Below are 24,790 nucleotides of genomic sequence, written 5' to 3'. Positions count from 1 at the left end.
GATTCTCCAAATGATGAGATCCCTCTTGCTAGTTCTCCTCCTGTCTCGGTCCTAGGCAACCAAGAAGCTCCTGAAGCACGTTCACCAACTGTGGAATCGGATCATCTCTAGGCTGCTCCTGATCCTGCTCCTCATGGTGTGTCTCTTCAGAAACCTCGGGGTGAGAATTCCAACGAGTACCCATGCGACCAACACAACGACGATCTCTACCCCTAACAGGCATCTTATCTAAGCAAATGCAAAGAAAACTATAAGCTAACATCTAAGGGAACTATAATAAGGAAAAATAAATAGCAAGGATAAAATCGTTGGGCTACCCCATGCCAAATGCTAAAATGCACAATGGGCTCAATCGAAACCAGAGTACCCAGTGTTGAACTTGGATTCGAAATATTTTCATTCTTGGATGGGTATTCAGGCTACAATCAGATCTTGGTCCAAGAATCAGACCAATACAAGACTGTGTTTACTACTAAGTGGGGTACCTATGCTTATTGTACAATGCCCTTTGGGCTAACCGATGCAGGTGCCACATTCCAAAGAGCGATGGACATGGCTTTCAAGGGTGTATTAGCAAAGTTTGTGCTTGTATACCTTGATGACATATAACTGTTTATTCGAAGCACGCAGCTGACCATCTTGGTCATCTTGAGCAGGTGTTCATGAAATGCAGGGAGTATGGTGTGTCTTTGAACCCTAGCAAGTGTGTATTTTCTACTGATCAAGGAAGATTGCTAGGACACATTGTATCCAAGGAGGGTTTGACCATTGATCCAAAGCGAGTGGAGGCTATTATTTCTCTTCCACTCTCTAGTCACAAGAAAGGACTGCAAAGTTTCCTTGGTAGGATCAACTTTGTGAGGAGGTTTATTCCCAACCTTGCCACCATGGTAAAACCCCTCACTTCCATGTTGAAGAAAAAATTGGCTTTCAGTTGGACCAAGGAGGGAAGGGCCGGCTTCGAAGAGATCAAACAAGCAATTGCCCAGGCCCCTACCCTTGTCAATCCTAATTATGAAAGGGATTTTATCCTCTATACTTTCGAAGGAGAATCCAGTATCTCAGTTGTCCTAACACAACTGAACAATGACAATTTGGAGCAACCTATTGCTTTCTTTAGTGAGGGACTAAAGGACTATGAGCTTAAATATAGCTATGTAGAGAAGTAGGTCCTCATTGTCGTAAGGGCATTGAAAAATTTGAGACACATGTTGTCCAACAATAAGATCCAGCTCTTAGTTTCGCATGCAAGTGTCAAGGATTTCCTTCTAAACAAGGACATCAATGAGAAGAGGACTGGATCGATAACTAAGGTCATGGAGTACGACATCAACATCAAAATCACCAAGCTTGTAAGAGGCAGGGGCCTATGTGAACAACTCATCTCATCTTCTTAGACTACTTCAGAGGTCGCCCTTGTGCTACAAAAGGACCAACCAACTTGTAGCAACGTTCAATGCAGTTGGGTAAGTGACATAACCACCTTCTTAATGAAAGGTAGATATCCCCAAGGCTTGGACTGGACCAAAAGAAGACACTTCAGATTGCAGTCCATTCCCTACACCTTAGTGAATGACATTCTTTTCCGAAAAGACTCAAATGGAGTCTTACTGAGATGCATCGAGCATAATCAAATCAGCAGATTACTAGAAGCATTTCATGATGGCTCTTCAGGGGGCCACTTCTCTGTGAGGACTACAATTGTCAAGATAATGAGGGTTGGCTATTACTGGCCATCTTTATTCAGTGACTCACATAGATGGGTGAAGGATTGTAAAAAGTGTGTTTTCTTCTCTAGAAAGCAAAGGCTAGCCGCCCTACCTCTTCACCCCATCAAAGGAGATCAACCATTCATCCAATGGGGTTTAGACTTCATTGGCATGATAAACCCACCTTCTAGCACTGGCCATAAGTGGATCTTGCCCTCGATAGATTATTTCACCAAGTGGACAGAGGCAGTTGCATTAAGGGATGCCACTGAGGCCTCAGTGTTGGAATTCCTTGAAGGAATCATGACAAGATTCGGTGTTCCCTCCACCATCATATCAGACAATGCCAGGGCATTCATTGGAGCCCAAATCAGTTCTTGGGCAGTTAAGCATGGTGTATACCTAAAAACATCATCCAACTATTACCCTCAGGGTAATGGCTTAGCCGAATCTTCCAACAAAAACCTCATCAGGATAATTAAACGGACAATTGAAGATAATCAGAGAGCATGGCATACCAAGTTGAAGACAACCTTATGGGCTGACAGGATCACACCCAAGAGAGCGATTGGTAACTCCCCTTTCATGCTAGTATATGGGAGGGAAGCAAGACTCCCAACTTCCCTAGAGTTACCCTCTCTTGAACTAGCACATCAGCTGAAATTAACATAGAATGATGCCATGACAGTAAGGCTAGCAGAGCTGATGGAGCTAGAGGAGGTTAGAAGTACGGCTATGCATACACTTGAGACTCATCAAAAGCAGGTCAAGAAGGTTTTTGACAAAAGGGCGACTAATCGGGTCTTCAAGGAGGGAGACCTAGTTCTCAAGTGGGATGTAGACAGAGCCAAAGCTGGGCGACACTCCATGTTTGATGCTATCTAGAGTGGCCCATATGTCATCACTAGTTGTAAGGAGGCCAATGCTTTTCATCTCTCCAAGCTCGATGGCGAAGTCCTTCCAATCCCAATGAGTGGGATCCATCTTAAGCCTTGCTTCTAAAGAAGGTGTTGATGACTATGTAAATATTAGACTAGAAGTTGCTTTGCTTTCATAAGTGCTTATGCACATGCCACATTCTCCTTAAGAGGGTGTATGCTCTAGTTTTCAGTTTTCCTCCAAGTGATGGCACATACATGTTTGGATCTTCCATGACTCAATGCCCAATGGATGTTTAAGGCTTTTGGACTTCATGCTTAGCAGGTAAGCATCCCGTAGAGGTCGCCAAAAATGTTGTCATTTTATGACACCCTTGGTCCATCAATGAGAACCGATCAAAGATATGTTCCATGGACCAGCGATGCCCCAGTTGATCAAAGATAAAAGCACTGAAATCATGGTTTGAAGTGTTGCCTTGTTGGAAGTTCCTTGGCCCTCTCTTTCTCTTCTCCAAAACTCCAGAACCCCCAAGTTCCCAGGTTCTTTGCCTTAGCGTCTTTCTTTCATGCTCTAGAACTCGAGAACTCCAAGGTTCTGAAGTTCTCTTCCTTTGCCGCCTCTCCTTCTCCCCCAGAACCCCCAAGTTCCCAAATTCCTAAATCTTCGAACCCGAAACCCCCAGGTTTCGAGGTTCCTAGTTCCTCAACCTCGGAACTTCGGAACCCCCAGGTTTCGAAGTTCCTAGTTCCTCAATCCTGAAACTCCCTCGGAACTCTGGAACCCCCAGGTTTCGAAGTTCCTAGTCCCTCTACCCCGAAACTCCAGAACCCCTAGGTTGTGAAGTTACTTGTTCTTCAACTACAGTGACCTAGGTCCCCGAAGTTCCCCAACTACAGAGACTTAGGTCCCCGAAGTACCCCAAAACTCCAGAACCCCCAGGTTCCGAAGTTCCTTGTTCTTCAACTATGGTGACCCAGGTCCCCGAAGTTCCCCAGATACGGAGACCCAGGGCCCCGAAGTACCCTGGAACCCCCAAGTTCCGAAGTTCCTTGTTCCTCAACTACGGTGACCCAGGTCCCCGAAGTGTCCCAACTACGAAGACCCAGGTTCCCGAAGTACCCCAGAACTTTGGAACCCCCAAGTTCCAAAGTTCCTTGTTCTTCAACTACGGTGACCCAGGTCCCTGAAGCTCCCCAACTACGAAGACCTAGGTCCCCGAAGTTCCCCAGCTACGGTGAACCAGGTTTCTGAAGTCTTTCAAACTTCCTTTCCTTCCGACTGGCAACACTTCTGGATGGCGTGATCGACACTCAAAACTTTAAATGCTCCGACAGTTTTGGTGACTTATGCACTTTTTATTGTGGAGCCATAGGGGTGCATTTAATGTTTTTGGCAGGATTTCCATCAAGGGAGGTACGGGGCCATGCTTGGTGACTTGTGTCATGACTGTCATGTCTGACTTTGAGAGGTCAATCAATCCACCTTCCTCAGAATTGTCTTTGGAGGTATGGCTAGGTTGCTTGCATGTACAAGCCAAGTGCATGTACTTCTCTGCACTCCCAAACTGACATGCAGGGGTCATGATCACCATTGTAACCCCATTTTTCTATAAAAAGGTTGTTTAGCCTCATTGTAAAGGGTTCTCTCCCTGTTGCCTTGAGCTTTCGTATGCTCTTCTCTTCTCTTGAAGACTTGTAATCTTTTGCATTTTTGCAATTGTAAGATTGGCTTTTGGCCTTATGATTAATTGAAAAAAATCACCATTCTTGCCTTTTTTCAATTTATGTGTGTTGTGTATGCTTTCTTACCTCCATCATAGGTGTATGCCTTGTGGCTTTTTCTCTTCATATATGTTGTGTTAACTGGTTTTCTGAGTGTGACTTGTGGGAATCATTCTCCCCTCTTGGCATTCAATGAATTCTAACCTTCATATATGCATTGGGGTCACTCATACAACTGAAAGTTGTGCATCTTCAAAGTGTTTCAGTTAATTACTTGTGTCATTTCGGTAGGGAGAGGAACAATCTCTTCTGGTGCATCACCTCCCTTTGTTTTAAGCATTTCTCTCTTCCCTTTTCCTCTGCAAGTTGTTAGGATAGGCTTAGGAATTAGCTTTGAAGTGTTGAGTTGGTTCAACACCTACACCTAGACAGAGAAGGAAACCGGCCTTCTCCGGAGATTCAACCGCCTTGTGCAAGGTTCCACACCTTGAGGTTGTTTCCATGTTTCACAAGGTTGCTAAGTTGATAGCCCACCAAGGGTGCAAGCTTTTGTGATAACAGTAACATTTCATTTCTCCATAGTTGAGAGCATTGTTACAGTTTCCTAATGACTAGTTAGCCCTACCATCCATTTGCGGCTGATTTGCATTGGTACTGCAAATAAACAAATTACACAAACAACAAACTGATGTGCAAGTAAATTCTAGCACTTTAAACTTCGAGAGTGATAACGCATGATCACCTGACTTACATCTATTAGACTGATCCACAAACATCATCACAACAGAGGCAAACCAATCTGCTATAAGATAATTAGAAAGAGCATCCCATTACATGTGATTTATTCAAAGTACCGGTTTCATTTCTCATGGTTGTTGTTCATATATACAATTTCACTGTTATTAGTTCATTTGTACTGATTTGCATTGCTACTGTATCATAAATTCGTTACACACAACAAATCAGCATGCAAACATAATCTCACTTTAAACAACTTGACTGAAAGAATATGATCACCTGATTCAACATAGTCCACACAAACAGTATCACCCCAGATAAAAACCAATCTGCTATAAGATAATTAAGCAAACCCCATTTCAACAAAATATATTAGCTGCTTAGCACAAGAGAATGTTTTTCCTAGCAGAGAAAACTAATTCTAACCCTAAACCCAATACTGAAGATGGTTATATTAGTACAGGATGCAGCACATTGTTGCGGCGTTGTCAATAGAGTGGAAACATACCAAATATTCTTCCAATTTTCATATAATCCGAGAACAAAATAAAACAATGATCTTTAAATGATGTCAGATTACAGATTGGCAAAGAAAACATTGATCTTTGGAAGAACCTATCATGTAATAAAAGCCACTGCCGTTGCTACTCCACTGAAATGGCCTATATATTATTTCCAACCAAGATACTCAAATTTCTTAAGTTTAACATGCAATGCTCCAAGATTCTCATGTCTGCAAATAATGTACACTACAAGTGATTGGAGACATAGATGTTCCAAATTAATTCCCAATGCACAAGTTAATTATGTATCACAGGATTCAGCACACTACTGCAGTATTGCCAACAAATTGGATACAGAGCAGATATTTTCACAAGATACGTATAAATCAGTGGATGATATTTTAAATGCTGTCAGATGACACAGTAGCAAACAGAATGTTATCTTAAGTAGAACATATTATTTCTCTTAAGCACTGCCATTTATCCTTTCCAGAAAGGACTATTTGCTCGAACCAAGATACTTAAATTTCTACAAGTTAATGTGCAACACTCCAACCAAGATACTCAAATATTTACAATTAATGTACAATACAAGCAATAGAGGCAAATAAATCCTGAATTGATATTTACGAGTGACTGTACGGCAATAGTTTCCACTAATCAAAAAAACTCTTTCACCATCATAAGCATGAAAAAATTGCACACATTCATTTCACGAAAGTGTTTTTATTTTTTTATGCTAGTTGGCCTTTTGCACCTCAATTAAGCCAATGTCAAAGTCAATCTAAAATGGACAATTCTACACACACCACCTATAATGTATGTGAGATGACATAGTAACTGAAAAGATCCCAAAAAAACCTTGTCAATAGGCATGCCATCCATGGTCGCCTGGTTGATAAAAAATCATTGATGGCTAGGTGTCAATGAGTTCACATGTTAGGTCATGAATTTAGCTTTCTAATTAGACTAAATATTAACATAAAAAACAACTTGCACATATGACTGTTATGTCATGTAAAGTAAATAGCTCACACATCATTTCTAATTTATATGATACCGATTAGTTGTATTTTATAGGATGTGCTATATCAATTTAACTCTTGATTTGAATGAATGGGTACACAAATCAAGTACTTACCAGAAATATTGACTAACATAGCATATAAATCAATTACAGAAAATCTATCAAGCCTTGGTTAACCTTGCTCACAAATTATAATGTTAAAAACAGATGATAGTCCATATCTTTATCAGTACTAAAATACCTAATTTGAACAACCAAATGCTGCTCAGGTACTAATGCACTTTCATGGATCAGTTGTTTCCCTTCAACAACTAAATCATGATTAGCAAGTTTAGGATTAGAAGAGGTCTCTTTAAATCAGCCCAAGAATCAACCATATTTTTACATTCACAAATATTTAATGGTGAAAAACAGTCAGCATGCAAAAGAAAATTGAATGACCCCCCACTAAATAGGAAAGGTATGCTTTCAAGGCCAACTGATTCCTTCCATAACTAAATCATGAGCAAATCATGCATTGACATCAATCCACAAGAAAACAAAACAATTCGAACTAATCAAATGTCATCTATAATGCTTTTATTTCATGAGGGTGTGAGGAGATGGTCTGCAGGATGTGATATACGAAAGACACACAAATTATGCAAACAGATCTTTATATTATAGATCTCTTAAAATCCAGCTACTGAAGACAAAAGCACACAGCCATCAAAGAAACTATATGCATTATATACCCTATCATGACATTAAGAGAAAGTTTGACTTGCTTCAGTATAATCAGCACTAGCATTATAAAAATAGCTTCATATCTGTAATAAGAAAGAAAGAACTATTTTCATGGCAAAAAAGTCTAAGAAAATAGGCAACACTATTCACGTGTGACATATGTATAGTGAGCTAATAAAACAAGTTAAAAGATCATAAAAAATGTTAAAATCTGCTTTTAATATTAAATTGACTCAAATCTCCTATACGAATCCATTTATGTCTATTTTGCCTTCAGCACGGTCTAAATGCCTGTCTTGTAGATAAAATTAATACTGCAAATTTTTGTACGAGTGGTTATCATGAAGTACTTGATTGAACTGGTGAGCCACTCTCCACTGGCTCGGAGCTAGCACCTTTCTCTTTAACAGCCTTGGACATTCCAAACATCTGTATCAAACATATGAGATTGAATTAGAATAAGCTATCACACATTCATAGTCCAAAAGTCACATATAAGGGGCAAATGCTATAGCTAGATGACAAATAAAAGGAAATTTTATGGTAATGTGAATAGGCTCTTCGTAAAATGAAAGGCCATCAGACATCTAACAATAGGGCCTCATGCAAAATGTAAGATTGGTGGCAGCTATGTACAAGCATCTATTCCTGCAAAAAAGATAAATCTAACATTCAACATGTTTCCAGTGGCTTACAAAATACAGAAACTAGAATAAAGAACAGAATGGAAATTCATCAAGCAGATAGTTTACTAAAGTTCTATCAAGAATTACTTCATTGAAGAGAGAATTTAGTAAACTGTCACTGTGGTTCAAATTAAACAGCCATGTGCCTGTTATAAGGACCTACCAAATATAGCCGGAATTTCTTCTCATTCATCTTAATAAACCCATGTAAAATATTAGTGAATTGATTAGTACTAATACATAAAAGATATAAACACAGATGTAAAACTGCAAATGTACATTGGACCTGGAATACCAAAAAAGACAGTTTGAGTCACAACTGGATGATATGATGGTAGGGTATTAAAACCAAGTGAGTATTAAAACCAAGTGACTCCTATTTTCTATCAAGAGTGCTAACATCGAACCTTTTTCATAGTTTTTTGGAAACATGTTATATGCTCATCCATGGAAGCATGGATAAATTCATCAATGTGATCCGTCATATCTGCAACAAATGAGGCATCCTGGGATTTTTTCTTCCTGCATGATGTCGCTTCTGGGGGCGTGGATGATGGTATCTTCTGTGCAGAAGAATCTTTATCCAATGTTTGATCCATTGAGAGACTGATTAGAATGAAATGTTTGAGATTTCCTGAAAAATGGAACAAGAATAAGGCTATCAAGAAGACAAAGTGCCTGCATTAGAAAATTTTTACTTCTCTATTACACTACTCTATGACAGTAACTGATTTGCATCTCAACTTAGATTATATTGTAGAGAAACTAATAATGGAAAAGAAAAGCCTGAAAGAGCCAGGCAAAGTACATTTATCAGAAAAAATTTACTTCTCTATTACACTACTCGATGACAGTAACTGATTTGCATCTCAACTTAGATTATATTGTGGAGAAACTAATAATGGAAAAGAAAAGCCTCCAAGAGCCAGGCATGGTAGATTTTATGTAAAACACCTGATTGTCCCTACTTTTAGTAGAGAGATGAGTAAGCATCAAAACAAAGAAATTTAGAGAGACAATAAGGAATCACTATCTCATGATATCCATAAAGGTTTATGGTGTATAATAAGAAAATGTTTCAAAATTCAAATTATATTGATAGCTACTAAAGTGAGTTAAAACATGTTTTAAGAATTATAAGGTCCCCTGATAGAATGAAATTGACTTCTCTGGAAAGTTGCAAGATCTCTTTCAAACACTTTATGTGTATGCTTCTGTCTGTATGCCGTAGAAATCGTTTGTCTTCCTCCTATGTATGTTTAAGGAAATTTACTGAAGGATTTGTGCTCCTGCAGTAGCAGTTTATTCTCTAAATGTTTGCAGATTTCTATTAGCTTTTCATGTTCTGTGTTAATTGGAAGAGAGATTACTTATTATGCTCTGCAGTAGAAATCCATCAGAAGTCCGAGTCACTTTTGTCTTTGAGAGGCCATTTCCTTTGTCAGTGAAAATAAGGCTGCAAACCTTGATATGCATTATGTTTCATATTATAGTATAGATGTGTATCTAGCAGATTAAGACAACATGTCCCATAACAGATAATGTTTTTGGAACAAGCATATGCAGCAAGCTTCAATACCACAAAAATGGATAGCTACTTAGGATTCAGCCAAAAAAAGCAACAATTTTCTGTTAGAGCCACAAAACAGTTGACGGCAACATTCCTTTTGCTGCTTTTGATATGGATTCCCTAGACCAGAGGACAGCAATAAGGCCTAAATTGCTTTGTGGCTCAATTTATCTGCAAAACACACATAGGGAACCTGGTAGGGTGCCTAGTAGATTCGAATGAAACGTTAGATACAGAAAAGAAATTGTGTTAAATATATGCAGGAACTTATGAGCTGAATTAATCAAAATTATTATGAATGCAAAAGTAAACATGACTTGTGCATACACTCACTTATGTCATTGGGGATTCACAGATTAATTTTAATATTCCGTCTCTTCCCAAATGAGGTTCAACACAATATGAAAATATGGCTAAAGCTATCTTCTTCGTAATCAATCAAAGTCTCGGTTATCTTGATCATTGCAGAGCCTAGTTTGTTTTTGCACTTCTAGGTCCTAGAAAGAAATTTATCTCTAATCTAATATGGTTAATACCAATACCAGGAATTGTGAACCACTACTCATGAATCATGGGTTAATGAGTTTGACTCGAAAACTGCACAATGGAATCTTGATAGCAATATCATAATTTGACTTGCTGTGGAAAATATATCCTACTTCACTTGATGAGCTAAAGGGGCTCTATAATGGTTGCAAGTTGATTGGGTTTAATCTTGGAGGAAACTCCATGGTTAAGTGCGCTCGAGTTGGAATGGTACTAGGATGGGTGACCTCCCGGGAAGGAGCAATGCTTCACCTCTGTGAGCATCACCTAGATGCAATGAGTGCTAAGTGTACCATTCATTCTCATGAGAGATGAGTTCTTGTGAACCACTACTCATGAATCATGGGTCAATGAGTTTGACTCAAAAACTACACAGTTGAATCCTGATAGCAATATCATAATTAATAATTCTTCTTCGATCACCAGAGGCTCTTAGATGTCTATGTCTGTAACAATAATTATAGGTACTTGAATGGTTGACAGATCTACTCTAAAAGTTGATACAGTTCAGATTCCCATGTCATGAAACTTGATACTGTTGCAACGTGTTGCTGCCACCATCTGTCTATCATTTTGCTTTAGTGCTATAACCACTAATGCAAATTTGGACAAGCATATTATTTATTATTGCCATAGTTCCACGGAGTTTCCTGACAGGGGGATGGGGGGACCATGGGCCTAAGTTTTGGGATAGTGGGGGAGTGGTGGTCAAGGGGTAGCAGCATGGGGTTGGGAAGGAGGGGGGTGGGGGATGCAAAAATACATATAGTACTTGAACAATTAGTTACGAAAGATGCAATGAAACTTTGGCATACAATACAAAGTTTAAACTAATAAATATTAAAAACATGACAGTGATTGCATTAAAATTTGAACATTAACAATGGTGAGCAGCATTTTGGAACTTTAGGAGCAAACCGAGAATAAGTATAAGAATTGCAAATGAAATTTTGGCATACTAAGTGAAGTTTAACTTAATAGACATTAAAAACATAGCAATGATTGCAATAACAATGGTGGGTGGAGGTCTGGGGTGAAGAGGCAGTTCCCCTTTTGGGGGTTTGGGGTAGAACCCCCAAAGGGGTCATGGGGCAGAGCCCCTAGCGGGTTCAAGGGGTAATGCAAACCAAAAACTAACAAACCTTCATTACAAAAGTCATTTTCACAATTTTATCACATTTATTTGTTTTCAGTCGGAGTTTCACCTTTATTTATTTGTTTGTGGAACACTAATTATCCCACTATTTTTTCCATATAAAAGACATTTTAGGCTTTGAATCTCCAAGAAAGCTAATCATTTCTGAATTGGAGAATAAATTCCTCTCATGTAGTTTAAAACCAACTATTCCTCATCATCCCTAAACTTCGGTCAAATTGTGTATATTGATTGAAAAACTGTGTGTATTCTTACACAACCCATCCCCATTTGTGGCACAAAAACTATGGCATTGTTAACTAGGCCTTATGGTAATCAAATAGATTAATTTCCTTTTGATTGCCTCTTTTGCTGTCATATATTAAGATTCTAGCATAATTGTTTTTAGTATTCACAAAAATTCTGCCACCATGGGAGTGTCATACTTGTCATCCTCAAGTGCATGGACATATCTTGCAAGAATCTATAAAGCTCCATATTTAGAAGTAGATTTCATATTATTGCAGCCAATCATCTAGCTTGTTTGCTTGACCTTTTTAAATATATTATCGATGATCTATTTATGGGGCCCCAACCCAACTATAGAAAGAACACACGTAACACTACATCAGCATGACCTATATTGCATAAATATTAATGCCACACTCTTACTCTAAAGAGCCTAAAAAAAACCTGTAAAACCTGTAGCTTCAGCTAAAAACAACATAAAACTATTAGAAATCTGAAAAATTGCCACCCATAGCCATACAAACCCAACATACAATGCCTCAAAAAGAAACAATAGACAAAAAGATGAGAGACTAATACAAACCTATAGCACCTATTAGCTCCATCTATAGAAAAAGACTACATATGATCCCAAGCATTGCAACTTCCTAAAGGATCCATCTTCCACCTTTCAATGACATGATTGTAAACCCCATTACCTAATATCAGTGTGACCAAAATGGGTGCAAATTCACCAGCAGTTGACATTGCTCCATGAACATTATACCCTTAAAAAACATCTATTTGCCTCGACGCCCAAGTCAGCAATCCATTCTCCAAAAGAGGCATAGTGAAACCTCTAGTCAACTCCAAAGTGCCATTACGACATGAAACCACCACGTGCCTCATGGTCATTTGCAAATATTGATAGAACTCCTTCAATAATTTGTTATTCTTTTGAAACTCATGCGCCTCCTATTACAAATGCATTATTGGTGCTTCCAACACAACACTTGAGGGTTGATGCCTATGCTTGCCAAACACATACCTAGGCTCACTTGAAAACATCTCACCTTCCTTAACTTCTTTATTCCCCTCAACCTAAACCAACAGCTCCATTATACTATCCCTGATTCTTCATTCTCCATTGTCCATTTCATTTTTTTTTTAATATATGCTAGTATCATAGAACTTGATCTACTACCATGCTCCTCCCCCAATTTTTCCTTCACTAACTTTTTTTTTATTTTAAAAAAAGGGGTAAAAATTTATTAATTAGAGAAAAAGTACAAAGCAAAGGCCGCAAGCCCACCAAGAAAGGAACAAAAAAATCCAACAAAACCCACCAGCCAGAACATTAGATACTTCTATCCTCTAACAATAACCTCTCCAATGTTGCAAGATAATCAGGAGACAAACCATCCTTCCCTCCAATATCCCAGCCATCTACATTCTCCGAAGCCCACTTCGCCAAGCAGTCAGCCACTCTATTCCACTCCCTGGGAATATGGCGAAAAGAGACAAACTTCAAAGAACTACTCATAACTAAAATTTGTCTAACCACTGAGGCTAACTACCAACTAACATCATCTAAACTTTGTTTGTTCAGCATATGTACAACAATCTGGGAATCCGATTCGCAGATAATCCTCCTCCAGAGTAACCTCTCTCAACTACAATCTTGATAGCAAGAGCTTCCATCAAATTATTAGTGTTGTCCTTTATAAGCAGAAAATAAAAAAACAACACTACCATCACTACCTCTACCTATACCACCAATACCAGCATGTCCTGGGTTCCCACGAGAGGATCCATCAATATTAATCTTTAGAGCCCCAATAGGAGGAGGTATCCATCTCCCATCTCTACAAATCCTTTGCTTGACATGTCGGGTTTTTTACCAACATGGCAATCCCCTATGCTATCTCCCAAGTTCAAATTCCGAACAATAACAAAGTCACCAGGATCAACACTTTTAGACAAATCACACTTTGCAGCAATAGTCTCCCGAAGCTTGCAAATTATCCTCTGCCACAATTGAGGACCCTCCAACTTGTTATCACAAAACACCCTCCGATTCCTTTCCAACCAAAGGCTCCATATAATAAAACCAGGTCCAATAGCCCAAGCCTACCCAAACTTTCTCAAAAATCAATTAAGGAGGTTGCATGAATACAAGCATGCTGACAAGCCCCCACAACTTGTGCCAAATCTCCCTAGAAAAAGGGCAAAGAAAAGAAAAATGGGAGCTATTTTCCTCATTGTGCAAACATAGAAAGCAAACAAAGGGCCCTTGGAAACCCGTCTTGCGAAGATTCTCCCAAGGCATTTACTTTGAGCAACCAACCATAAGAAAAAATTACATTTGGGCCAAGAAGAACTATTCCACACCTTTTTCCACCACGACACATCAACCAAGCCATGCAATTGCCTTTCTAACATAGCATAGCCTTCCTCAACAGTAAATTTACCTTTTGGGTTGGGCCCCCAAGCCAAAGTGTCTCTCATTTAGAGAATTGCATAATCTACCCTGCAAAATTTTAACCAACAGAGTGAGATCCTCAACAGAGCCACCCAGTGGCCATTCATGTGGGTCCTTCCAACAAGTCCTCTCTACATGTCTTGTACGTCTGACTGTTTTAAAATTCTCCACCTTAACCCACCCAGCATCCGTAAAAAAGTTGCACAAGGATTGAAGCTGAGGGAAGCTAGCAAGAATGGGAAGGTGACCATCCCAAGAGTCCTGCCAAAAAAGAGCATATGAGCCTCCATTATAGATCCAGAAAAGGCCATCCTTAATAAATTGAGCTCCCTTTTTTAGAGTGTCCCATATACAAGATCCCCTGCCTGTTAAAGCAAGATGCGGCACATCCCCACTATTAGCACCAGGAAAGTACTTGTAGGTTAGAATCTTGGCCCAGTCCTGATCTTGACTGTTGCACCACCTCCAATACAACTTGGTCGCCAAGGCCTTACTAACAAGAGCAATTGATCGAAGACCAAGTCCCCCAGCATGCTTCGATCTACAAACAGACTCCCAATTAACTAAACTCCACTTAGAAGAAAGAAAGTTACCAGACCACAGAAACTGGCAAGAGAGGGCATCAAATTCCCTCAGAAAGCTAGAGGGGGTAACCTGCACAAAACACCTATATAAGGGGAGAGCCTGCACCATGAATTGTTGAAGAGTCACTCTCCCAACAGAAGATAGCCACCTGAAAGTCCAATGACTGACCTTACTTCGAAATTTGTCCAAAACATCTTGCCAAAAGTCTCGCCACTGAGATCCCAAAGCCAAAGTAACCCTAAGGTACATCAGGGGAAGAGAACCAATCTGAAATCTGAGAACCCTAGCAATCCTGCTCTGTATAAGCCGGGGAGTATTAAAGAAATAAATGGAAGATTTATCTTCATTAATTCTTTGACCTAAGGCTATCAAATAGATGTCCAAGGCTCTCCTAAAATTCACTGCCTCACTGATTCTAGCCTTGCCCATCAAACCAGTGTCGTCCACAAACTGAAGATGAGAATAGGGAGGAAGCTCATTGTTCCAACTCCAGCCCTGAATAAGACCCCATCTCACCTGAGATTTAATAAATCTACCAAGACCCTAAGCCATTATGATGAATAAATAGGGGGATAAAGGATCCCCTTGCTGAAGTCCACGGGAAGCACTAAATAACTCAGAAGGTTCTCCATTAATAAGAACTAAGAAGGAGGTAGAAGTCACAAAACCAAGAACCCAACTCACCCACTCCTCCTCAAACCCAAAGGCCAAGAGGATTTTCTGTAAGAAGTCCCAGCTCACCCGATCATAGGCTTTGGCCATGTCAAGCTTAATGAACATAGCTTTCTCCTTAGAAGTTTCCATAGAATGAATAGCCTCCATCACTATTACAACACCATCCAAGATCTGTCTACCACCCACAAAACCACCTTGTTCCATAGAGATCAAAACACCAAGGAATGGCTTGAGTCATTCAGCAATCAATTTAGTGATGATCTTGTAGATCACATTACATAATGCAATAGGCCTGAACTGATCCAAACTATTAGCCCCCTCTTTCTTCGGAATAAGAGCCAAAAAGGTAGAATTCATAAACTTAAGCATTTTCTTTTTCCTGTGAGACTCCCGAACCACAGCTAAAAGATCAAATTTTATGATCTCCCAAAATTCTTGGAAAAATTCAATTGGGAACCCATCCGGGCCAGGAGCCTTACCCTTTTTCATATGAAACACAACCTCCTCCAGTTCAAGCAACAGAATGGGACGCAAGAGAGCACCATTTATCTCACCTGAGACTAGAGAGGGGATACAATCCAAAATGGCTCTCTCCTCCACCATAGCTATGGGATCCTCCTTGGTGAACAAATTCCAAAAGTACCTGACAGATTCCCTGGCAATATCTTCCCTAGAAGAGAGTTGAGCCCCTCCTAAAGAGACGAGAAGTAATAAAGTTACCATACCGCCGAGCCTTAACAGAGTTATGAAAAAAACTCATGCTTCTATCTCCCTCCTGAAGCCAATCAACACGAGACTTCTGCTTCCAAAAAATATCCTCATGCAACTCCCACTCTTCTAACTCCTTAAGGGCTAAGGACTCAGCATTACTTAGATCAGGAGACATCCCTTGATCCCGAATCTGACGAGTGATAGTATCCAATTGAGACTAAGCTGCAAACTTCTGAGCATACAAGTTTCCAAAACATTGTTTATTCCACCTCTTGAGCCTGTATTTCACATGTTGTAGCCTTTTCCCAAAAGTATACATGGCCCTACCGTGAGTAGGCATCCCTTCATGCAACCAAACCGCCATGAGATCTTGTAGAGATTGGTCCCGCAACCACATCAATTGAAATTTGAAAGAAGGGTTCTTAGAAATTCTATAAGAGATAGCAGTAAACTTGACTGGCCAATGATCAGAACCTCTCCAATCAAGAATTTATGAACAAGTAGAACACCTGTCATTCACCTAGTAACAGGATACCAAAAATCTATCAAGCCTTTTTGAAATAGCCTCAACACCACTTCTTTTGTTATTCCAAGTAAAGACACCATTAGTTGGCTTCACATCAATGAGGTTCAGGAAGCCAATATTATCTCTGAGCAAATTTGAAGCAAGGTCCAACCTGACTAATCCATCACGTTTCTCTTCCAAACTAGTAACAACTGTAATGTCCCTACTTAGAAATTTAATTTAATAATAATAATAATAAAATTAAAATACAAAAGAATAAAAAAAATTAAATTAAATTAAAATATTAAAGAATATAATTAAATATAATTAATTAACTTTAATTAAGTTGATGAATGGTCAAAACACATGGAAGGAAAAAGTTGTGACTCCTTCAACAATAAGATATAAAAGGGAGAAGAGAACCTCATTTGAGAGGGAGAGAATTTGAAATTCAGAAGTGCAGATCTGATTTAAATAAGAAGTGCAGATCTGATTATGAAAGGTTGTGTCCTTTTCAAATGGCAGAAATAATGAAGAGTTGCACTCTTTCAAAGGGTGCTAATGGTGAAAGGGTGTATCTCTTGCCAAAGGGCATACATGATGAAGAGGTGTGACCTCTCCCTCACATTGAGAGATATAAAGGAAAGGAATCAAAAGGATCCAGGGGATCAACATCGATTAGATCAGATCATCTCAGATTATAACTGTTTATAAGTTGCAAGCAGTAACATCCTTGCTCTTGGTAGTATGCATGAGGATGTGCTTAATATGTATGCTGCATGATAATGTTCTTATGCAGAATTTAATAGTAATATTAATACAGACTGCAATATGTATGACAGACATACTTAATTTTACATATATTCATAATACACGAGAAGTTAGCATACTTATAGTCTAAATCATGTCATTACTGTCAGTATTTAAGAAGATGGGAATGAGATGTTTCCAAGAGGGGCAGTCTAAATCCAGACAATAGGGTGATTCCCAAGAGAGGGTGGGGATCAGCGTCCCGAGAACCTTGAGGGACAGGGTCCCAAGATAGGGCAAGGGCAAGGACTTGGATCTGTAAACTTTGAGGGAACCTATTGTATTTGGTATCTAAGCGCTTGGGTAATATTCACATCCTCTTCTTCCTTAAAACTGAAGTAGTAACAAAGTTTGACACTTGCATTAAGAATTATGGAAGTTGTTGATTCAAGTAGCATCGATCAGATAAAACCATATACCTATCTGTTTATATCAAATGAAGAAAGACGGTAATGCAGATATATATTTCATATGAATGATTTATATATCGAACCTCTTCACTATCAAATTGCAATTAATACATGTCCAAAACATTATTGATACATAATCGGGTTATATTAGAATTGACCCGAATTAGTTATCGGGCTTGTTTGCTTTGATACCGATTCATTATCGGGTGTGTTTACAATGGCACAGATTAGTTATCGTAGACACCGAATGGATTGGTTGCCATATGGAAGAGTCACAACCAAGTGACATCTTGGTCGGACATGTCTAAAAGACATGTCCGATCAAGGTGCCACTTGATCGTGACTACCTTACTATATATGCATCATTCAAAAGAAAGGGGATGACATTGAAATCGATACATGTTCATCCTCTATACCTGCAGCAAAAGAAAGACAACAATATTATTGTCATAGTCATGATACCTAAATCTGAAATACACCATCTTGCATATAACTTGTTCATTAAATTGGAAATTGCAATAACATTTACATGGTATCAGAGCCAAGTTATAGAACCTGAGGCTATTCAATTTTGTGGAAAATTTAAGAACTAGTTTATATCAAGCATTCTATTTCTCTAATGGCCAATGCTATGAGATTCGAAGATAGACTTGGTGTGGGTGATGATTTCTCCGCATGGAAGTTTAGAATCAAGATGATTCTAAGGGAGAGCAAAATCGAAACTTTTATCAAGACTGAATCTACGGAACCAGAGACCGAACCTGACAAAACATCATGGTTAGAAGGAAATGAAAAAGCAATCAAGATTATTGTTGATGGGGTGAGAAATAACATAATGCCCATTATAAAGAAACATGAAATGGCTTTTGAAATGTTCAAAGCACTTGTAAACACATTTGAGATATCAAATGCAAGTCGAACTCTGGCCTTGAAGCGAGAAATCAATCATATAACCATGAACAAAGGAGAGACAGTAAACGCCTACTTCATGAGGATCTCAACTCTAAGAGATGAACTAGCTACTCTAGGATATGAGATCCAGAGCAAAGAGTTATAACTCATTGCTCTAGATGGGTTACCTAGTACATGGGAAACATTTGTCCAGGGCATCAGTGCAAGGTACAAATATCCTGAGTTTGAAAGACTAAGAGATGACTATCTCCAAGAGGAATATAGACTGAATAAGAAAGGAATAAAACATAAGAATATAGATGAAGACCTACAAGTCCTAAACACTAACTCCACCAAGCAAAACAAGAAAAGGCAGTTTAGGAAGAGAAAAGGTCGTCAAGGCAAGAACACTTCAAAGAAGGATTTATCTCACATCCAATGTTATAGATGTGATCAGTTTGGACACTAAGTTGCAAAGTGCCCGGAAAGAACCAAGCAACATGCTACATTTGCCAAAGCAGGAAAGACTAAAGGGGAAGATGACTCCGGAAAGTATGTATTCTACTCAACACTCACAAGCCAAGCTTCTAACAAGATCAACTCATGGGTGATTGACAGTGGTTCATCCAGGCATGTCACAAGGTTTAGAGAAGTACTTGACTCCATGACAGAGGAGAGTAATGAGGAAGTAACCATCGGAGATGACTCCACACATCCAGTCAAAGGAATGGGAACCTGCACCATCAAATTGAAGACAAGCATATCCTTACGACTCGAAGGAGTACTATATGTCCCCAACATCAAAAGGAATCTAGTCTCTATATCGGCACTGGAAGATAACGGATACAGAGTGACATTCATGGACAACAGAGTATTGGCTTGGCCATAGAACTCTTCCATCAAGAAGGCAAAGACCATTGGACAGAGACAGGGCTATTTGTATGAGATGTGCACAGAACCCAACCTAGCCCTGATCCATGAAGCCACTAATGCAAATGAAGTTTGGCATAGAAGATTAGGCCATCTGAATTTTAGGGCTTTATCTTCAATGGAAAACCTTGTCATAGGTCTACCTAAGTTAAAACAAGATCATTCAAGGGCATGCAAAGGATGTGCCCTAGGTAAAAATACCAAGGGTACATTCCAAAATAGTACTAGGAAAACTAGTAAAGTTCTAGAGTTAGTTCATTCTGATGTATGCGAACCTATGTCCGTACCCTCTCTAGGGGGATTCTTGTATTATGTAATATTTGTTGATGACTACTCTAGGAAGACTTGGATCTACTTTCTGAAATGTAAAGAATCAAAAGAGATCCTCTCTAGGTTTAAAGAATTTAAATCACTAACTGAAAACTACTCTGGAAACAAAGTTAAAACCCTAAGAATTGACAATGGGGGAGAATACACATCAGATTTGTTTAGAGAATTTTGTAGAGATAATGGGATTAAGAGGGAGCTTACTATACCTTATAACCCCCAACAAAATGGGGTAGCTGAAAGAAAAAATAGGACTATAATCGAAGCTGCCAAGGCCATGATTCTAGATCAAAACCTTAACACAAATCTCTGGGCATAAGCATCCAGCACCGCTGTATATATACAGAACAGATGCCCACACTCCCATCTTGAAGATAAAACTCTTGAGGAAGTATTCACTAAAATTAAACCAGATATCAGCCACCTTAGGATATTTGGGTGTCCTGTCTATATCCATGTACCTAAAGAAAAAAGACTAAAACTAGACCCTTCTGGAAAAAGAGGAATGCTTGTAGGATATAGTGAAACCTCCAAAGCCTACAGAATCTATGTACCTAGTCAAAGAAATATTGAACTAAGTAGGGATGTAATCTTTGAAGAAGACTTAGCCTTCAAAAGAGCTCAGAGCTCCATAGAATCTGAAATCTATGTCCCTGTTTCTAACTTAGATGAAGATCCTGCTCCTGAGTTTCAGAGGGAGAATCTAGATGAAACTGAAAATGAAAATGAACACTCACCTAGAAATCTCAAGAAAAGACCACTATGGGCCACCAAAACAGTAGAAGAAGCTCAGAGGTTTGTTGCTCCTTCAGGAACCTTCAGAGAAAGCAAAAAGCCTAATAAATTTACTAGCTATGTTGCTCTTATGAATGATCTATCTAAAAATGAACTTGACAATGTAACTGATGCCCTTAAACATCAAGTATGGAAGGATGCTATGTCTAAAGAGTATCAATCCATAATGAAAAATGATGTATGGGAGATTGTTCCTAGGCCAACTAGGAAATTTGTTGTTTCTTCTAAATGGCTTTTTAAGATCAAACATGCAGCAGATGGCAGTATTGAAAAACATAAGGCAAGATTTGTAGCTAGAGGGTTCTCTCAAAAGGAAGGAATAGACTATGAAGAGACATTTGCTCCCGTAGCCAGATATACCTCAATAAGGACCGTGCTAGCCATTGCAGCAGCAAAGGGATGGAAGGTACACCAAATAGATGTAAAGACAGCTTTTCTTAATGGAGAGATCTCTGAAGAAGTATACCTAGAGCAACCTGAAGGGTTTGAGATTCATCATGCAGAGTCTCATGTGTGTAGACTCAAGAAAGCTCTATATGGGCTTAAACAAGCTCCCAGGGCCTGGTATGAAAGAATTGACACATATCTATCAAAATTAAGTTTCTCTAAAAATGATGCAGATCCTAATCTCTACTACAAACAGAACAAAGGTGATATGCTAATATTGATTTTATATGTTGATGACTTATCAATCACAGGGGAAGATCACCTTATAGATCAATGCAAGAAAGATCTATCCAAAGAATTTGATATGAAGGATTTGGGATTCCTTCATTATTTCCTAGGGTTGGAAGTATGGCAAAATTTTGATAACATTATTCTAAACCAAGGCAAGTATACCTTGGGCATCCTGAAGAGACTTGGAATGCTAAACTGCAAACCCATGACCGCTCCAATTGAAACCAATCTTCATAAACTTAAAGAAGCAGTAGCAGAATCACCTTCTACTGACCCCACTCTATACAGGCAGATGATTGGGTCTCTTATGTACCTGGTAAAAACAAGACCAGATATCTGCTATGCAGTGAATGCTTTGAGTCAATTTATGTGTGAGCCAAAGGAGATACACCTGGTTGCAGTAAAACACATTATGAGATATTTACAAGGCACCTTGAATCTTGGTCTCAAGTATGAGAAAGTTGATCTTAATCTACATGGATTCACAGATTCAGATTGGGCTGGAAGTGTGACTGACAGGAAAAGCACCTCTGGGTGCTGCTTCAGTTTGGGATCAGCCATGATATCCTGGATCAGCAGAAAGTAGTCTTCTGTAGCGCAAAGTTCCACCGAGGCTGAATACATTGCGGCCTCCATGGCTGCTCGAGAAGCAGTGTGGCTTAGAAAATTACTTGTGGGATTGTTTGGTGATCCTATAAAGCCTACTATTATCCATTGCGACAATCAAAGTTGCATAAAACTTTCAGTGAATTCAGTGTTCCATGATAGATCCAAGCATATTGAGATTCCATACCATTACGTGCGAGATATGGTAGACAAAAATGTGATCCAATTGGAGTATGTGAATACAAGAGACCAGACTGCAGATATTCTGACCAAACCCCTTTCCAGAGTGAAGGTTGATCACTTTAGAAAAGGTTTGGGTATGATAGAAAGGTAATCTGATTTGTAACCTATACTTGCATATCAATAAGATGTTTAATGTGTAAACTTCTTTGTCGTGTTAGGACTTCTATGGGTGTAACCCCCTGTGTTCATATTCAAGAAGTGACGACTTCTCAAATATTGTACACTTGTATGGGAACTGTTACCTATTTTTCGCTTCTAGCTGAAAAATAGGTTAAGATATACTTGTTTTTACAAAATGAAACAAGTGTGTACTACTTCTGCTATTTTGGTGTTCCAACTGCACTAAGAAATGAACTAAAGATGGTATTTTTAAATACTTCTAGTTTGTAACTGCAAAAGAGAGAGGCATCTCGTCTAAAAAAGGAAATATTTTTATTGATATCCAAGCATGCGTCTCACACAAAGAGCCGTGAGACTAGCTATACACACTAGTGCAAGAAAGAAATACATAGGCATGTATACATGAGTATAAAAGAAAGGAGAGCATGTTGAGAGTGGAACCAGTCATTGCCTGAATGACTGGTACAGTTGGAGTAGCCTCGATGATTGCCTTTGTGTTGCCGCTTTGTCCTTGTCTGTGTCTGTCTTTTGGTATCTGCAAAAGAGTTAAGTATACAATGAGTTAGAACATTTTGTTCTAAGCAATGGCTGATTACATTCCTAACACGTATACTAATGCATGCATGTATATATAGTCCCTACGTGCATCAGATGTATTTAATCAGTATCACAGAGGTCTCAAAAAGGGAAATATCAGATCAGAAGAAATCAAAAGAATCATCATACATAGGCATATTATTTCTGACATGTTTGCCTCATGTGCAGCTATAGGTCTGATTATGTTCATTTTCAGCATGTGGGTTAAAATGTGGCTCCCACAAGGGTTGAGCCCAACGTGCTTCAGGATAGCAAATGAACAAAGGAAGACAGCTCAAACATGGTTTTAACAGTCATATAATCTTAAGGTCACTTCAGTCACCATTCATGCTTAGTGGAGAATAGGGTAACGCAGGGGTATACAATGGGCAGCAAATATGAAGGAATACGATTCATTTTCAAAAAATCATGATGAAGACAACTTCCTAGCACAATGCATGATACAGTTGAACACATTTATATAAGGGATGTATATAATCAAAGATACAATCACCGTGATCATTTTGCAAAAGTAGCAATCATATAAGGAGATAGCATAGTAACATCAAAAGGCAGTCATGATCACAATAAGGGAGGCTACAGTCCTTTCTAGGGTAATGACAGTGATATATGCAGTTCAGTCCATACCATTGTTGGTCTTTAAACCAAAATTAAGGAGTAATGTGCACCATTGTCATGAACAACTGTGATGTCCATATCTAATGCATAGAGCAAACCCCAATCAAGTTCAGAGATTTCAAGCATAGAGAATATGAAAATGGAGTCAAAGCCTCATAAGTATTGAAGGAGCAGCAGATTGCATTCATCAATTGTTCACTATAAAGAGAAATAGAAAGATATGAGACAAGAGCAGTCACTAGGAGGTTATGATATAGTTATTTTTCGGATAAAGATCATCACTAGCGAACCTACAGCAACAGTCCAAGATTATTAACTATATTTTGCAGCAGTATGAAAATGAAGGCCAGGTTCTTTTATATGGTTCCAATGGGGGTTTTAAAGATTTTTTTTGTGCAGGAAGGTCTTAAATATTAATCAACCTTTTATGAAAATTTCTTTCATAAAATCAGCCTTTTAAAGAACTATACCCAGAAAATTGAAATATTTTCAGTCATGAAGTTTTTTTGTTTTTTTTCTGAGAATCAACTTTCAGAAAATCAACCAATTTTCAGTTACAAACCAAGATTCATATGCAGCTACAGCCAACAAGAAGATACATCTTTTAATGCGCAGCATAATAGAGATTTGGAAAAGCTTCATAGGAAGGGTTTGTGGTATTTTTTCACTTTTTTCCAGTCACTATTGTTCTAAGCAAGTTTATCATGCATAGAGAAGATTGTGTACCTGAAGCAGCCAACAATGGAGTTCTGGTTTCAGAAAAATTCATCCGAAACCCTCAGTTTGAAGAAGTTCAAACATCGCAGCGAGAGAAGGTGTGCACACAGGAATCATAAAAAAACGTGAAAGGAGTCTGCTAAAAGCTTTGCGATTTCCTTCATGGCGGAACCCAGCAAAATGAAGCAAGAGGAAGAATCACACCCAGTGCAAGGAATGTACAAAAAGATCTCCACAGCAGCCCCAGTATGTGCACAGGAATCATCAGAAATTACAGTTCAGCCTTCAAACCCTCATGGCGGCTACTTCACGGCAGCAAGAGAGAAATATATCAAATGCAAAGTGATTAAGGATGAAATGGGATTTTAGGGGTTTCTTTTCCTTTATCCTTTTAGATGCCTTTTCCTTGTTTCATTTTTTTATTTATTTTCTCTTCTCTCATCTCCCCGTGAAATGCCTAAGGGATCTTAGGAATGTAATAGATATTTCTTTTATGTCCATTAAAGATTTAGGCATGATTTTTCTTATAAAATGATTAATAATTTATTAGAGTGGTTAAAATTTATTACTTAAATAGCCTTGTTTCTTTTTTTTTATATTTAAAGTCAAAAATACAATAAAT

At 38.7% G+C, this 24,790-nt stretch overlaps 1 protein-coding gene across 2 annotated transcripts; it reads right to left on the bottom strand.

Annotated features, from left to right (window-relative positions):
- Positions 1 to 7,389: 7,389 nt before the first annotated feature.
- Positions 7,390 to 24,600, bottom strand: LOC131046432 (uncharacterized). 2 transcript variants are annotated; one of them, XR_009371814.1, is made up of 5 exons: positions 24,178 to 24,600; positions 22,688 to 22,771; positions 8,397 to 8,623; positions 7,889 to 7,951; positions 7,390 to 7,732 (listed from the first exon to the last, which is right to left on the bottom strand). XR_009371814.1 is itself a non-coding variant. In XM_057980169.2 (4 exons), the coding sequence occupies exons 1-4, from the start codon at positions 24,218 to 24,220 to the stop codon at positions 7,643 to 7,645; spliced, it is 444 nt and encodes a 147-aa protein (XP_057836152.1). In that variant the 5' UTR covers positions 24,221 to 24,569; the 3' UTR covers positions 7,390 to 7,642. The 2 variants fall into 2 exon arrangements, 1 of the variants encoding a protein (XP_057836152.1); XM_057980169.2 differs by lacking the exon at positions 7,889 to 7,951 and having other exon boundaries at positions 24,178 to 24,569.
- Between the last annotated feature and the right edge of the window lie 190 nt (positions 24,601 to 24,790).

The sequence above is a fragment of the Cryptomeria japonica genome, chromosome 1 (assembly GCF_030272615.1).
Source record: "Cryptomeria japonica chromosome 1, Sugi_1.0, whole genome shotgun sequence".
Taxonomy (NCBI): Eukaryota; Viridiplantae; Streptophyta; class Pinopsida; order Cupressales; family Cupressaceae; genus Cryptomeria; species Cryptomeria japonica.
This window is presented reverse-complemented; position numbering and strand designations above follow the sequence as displayed.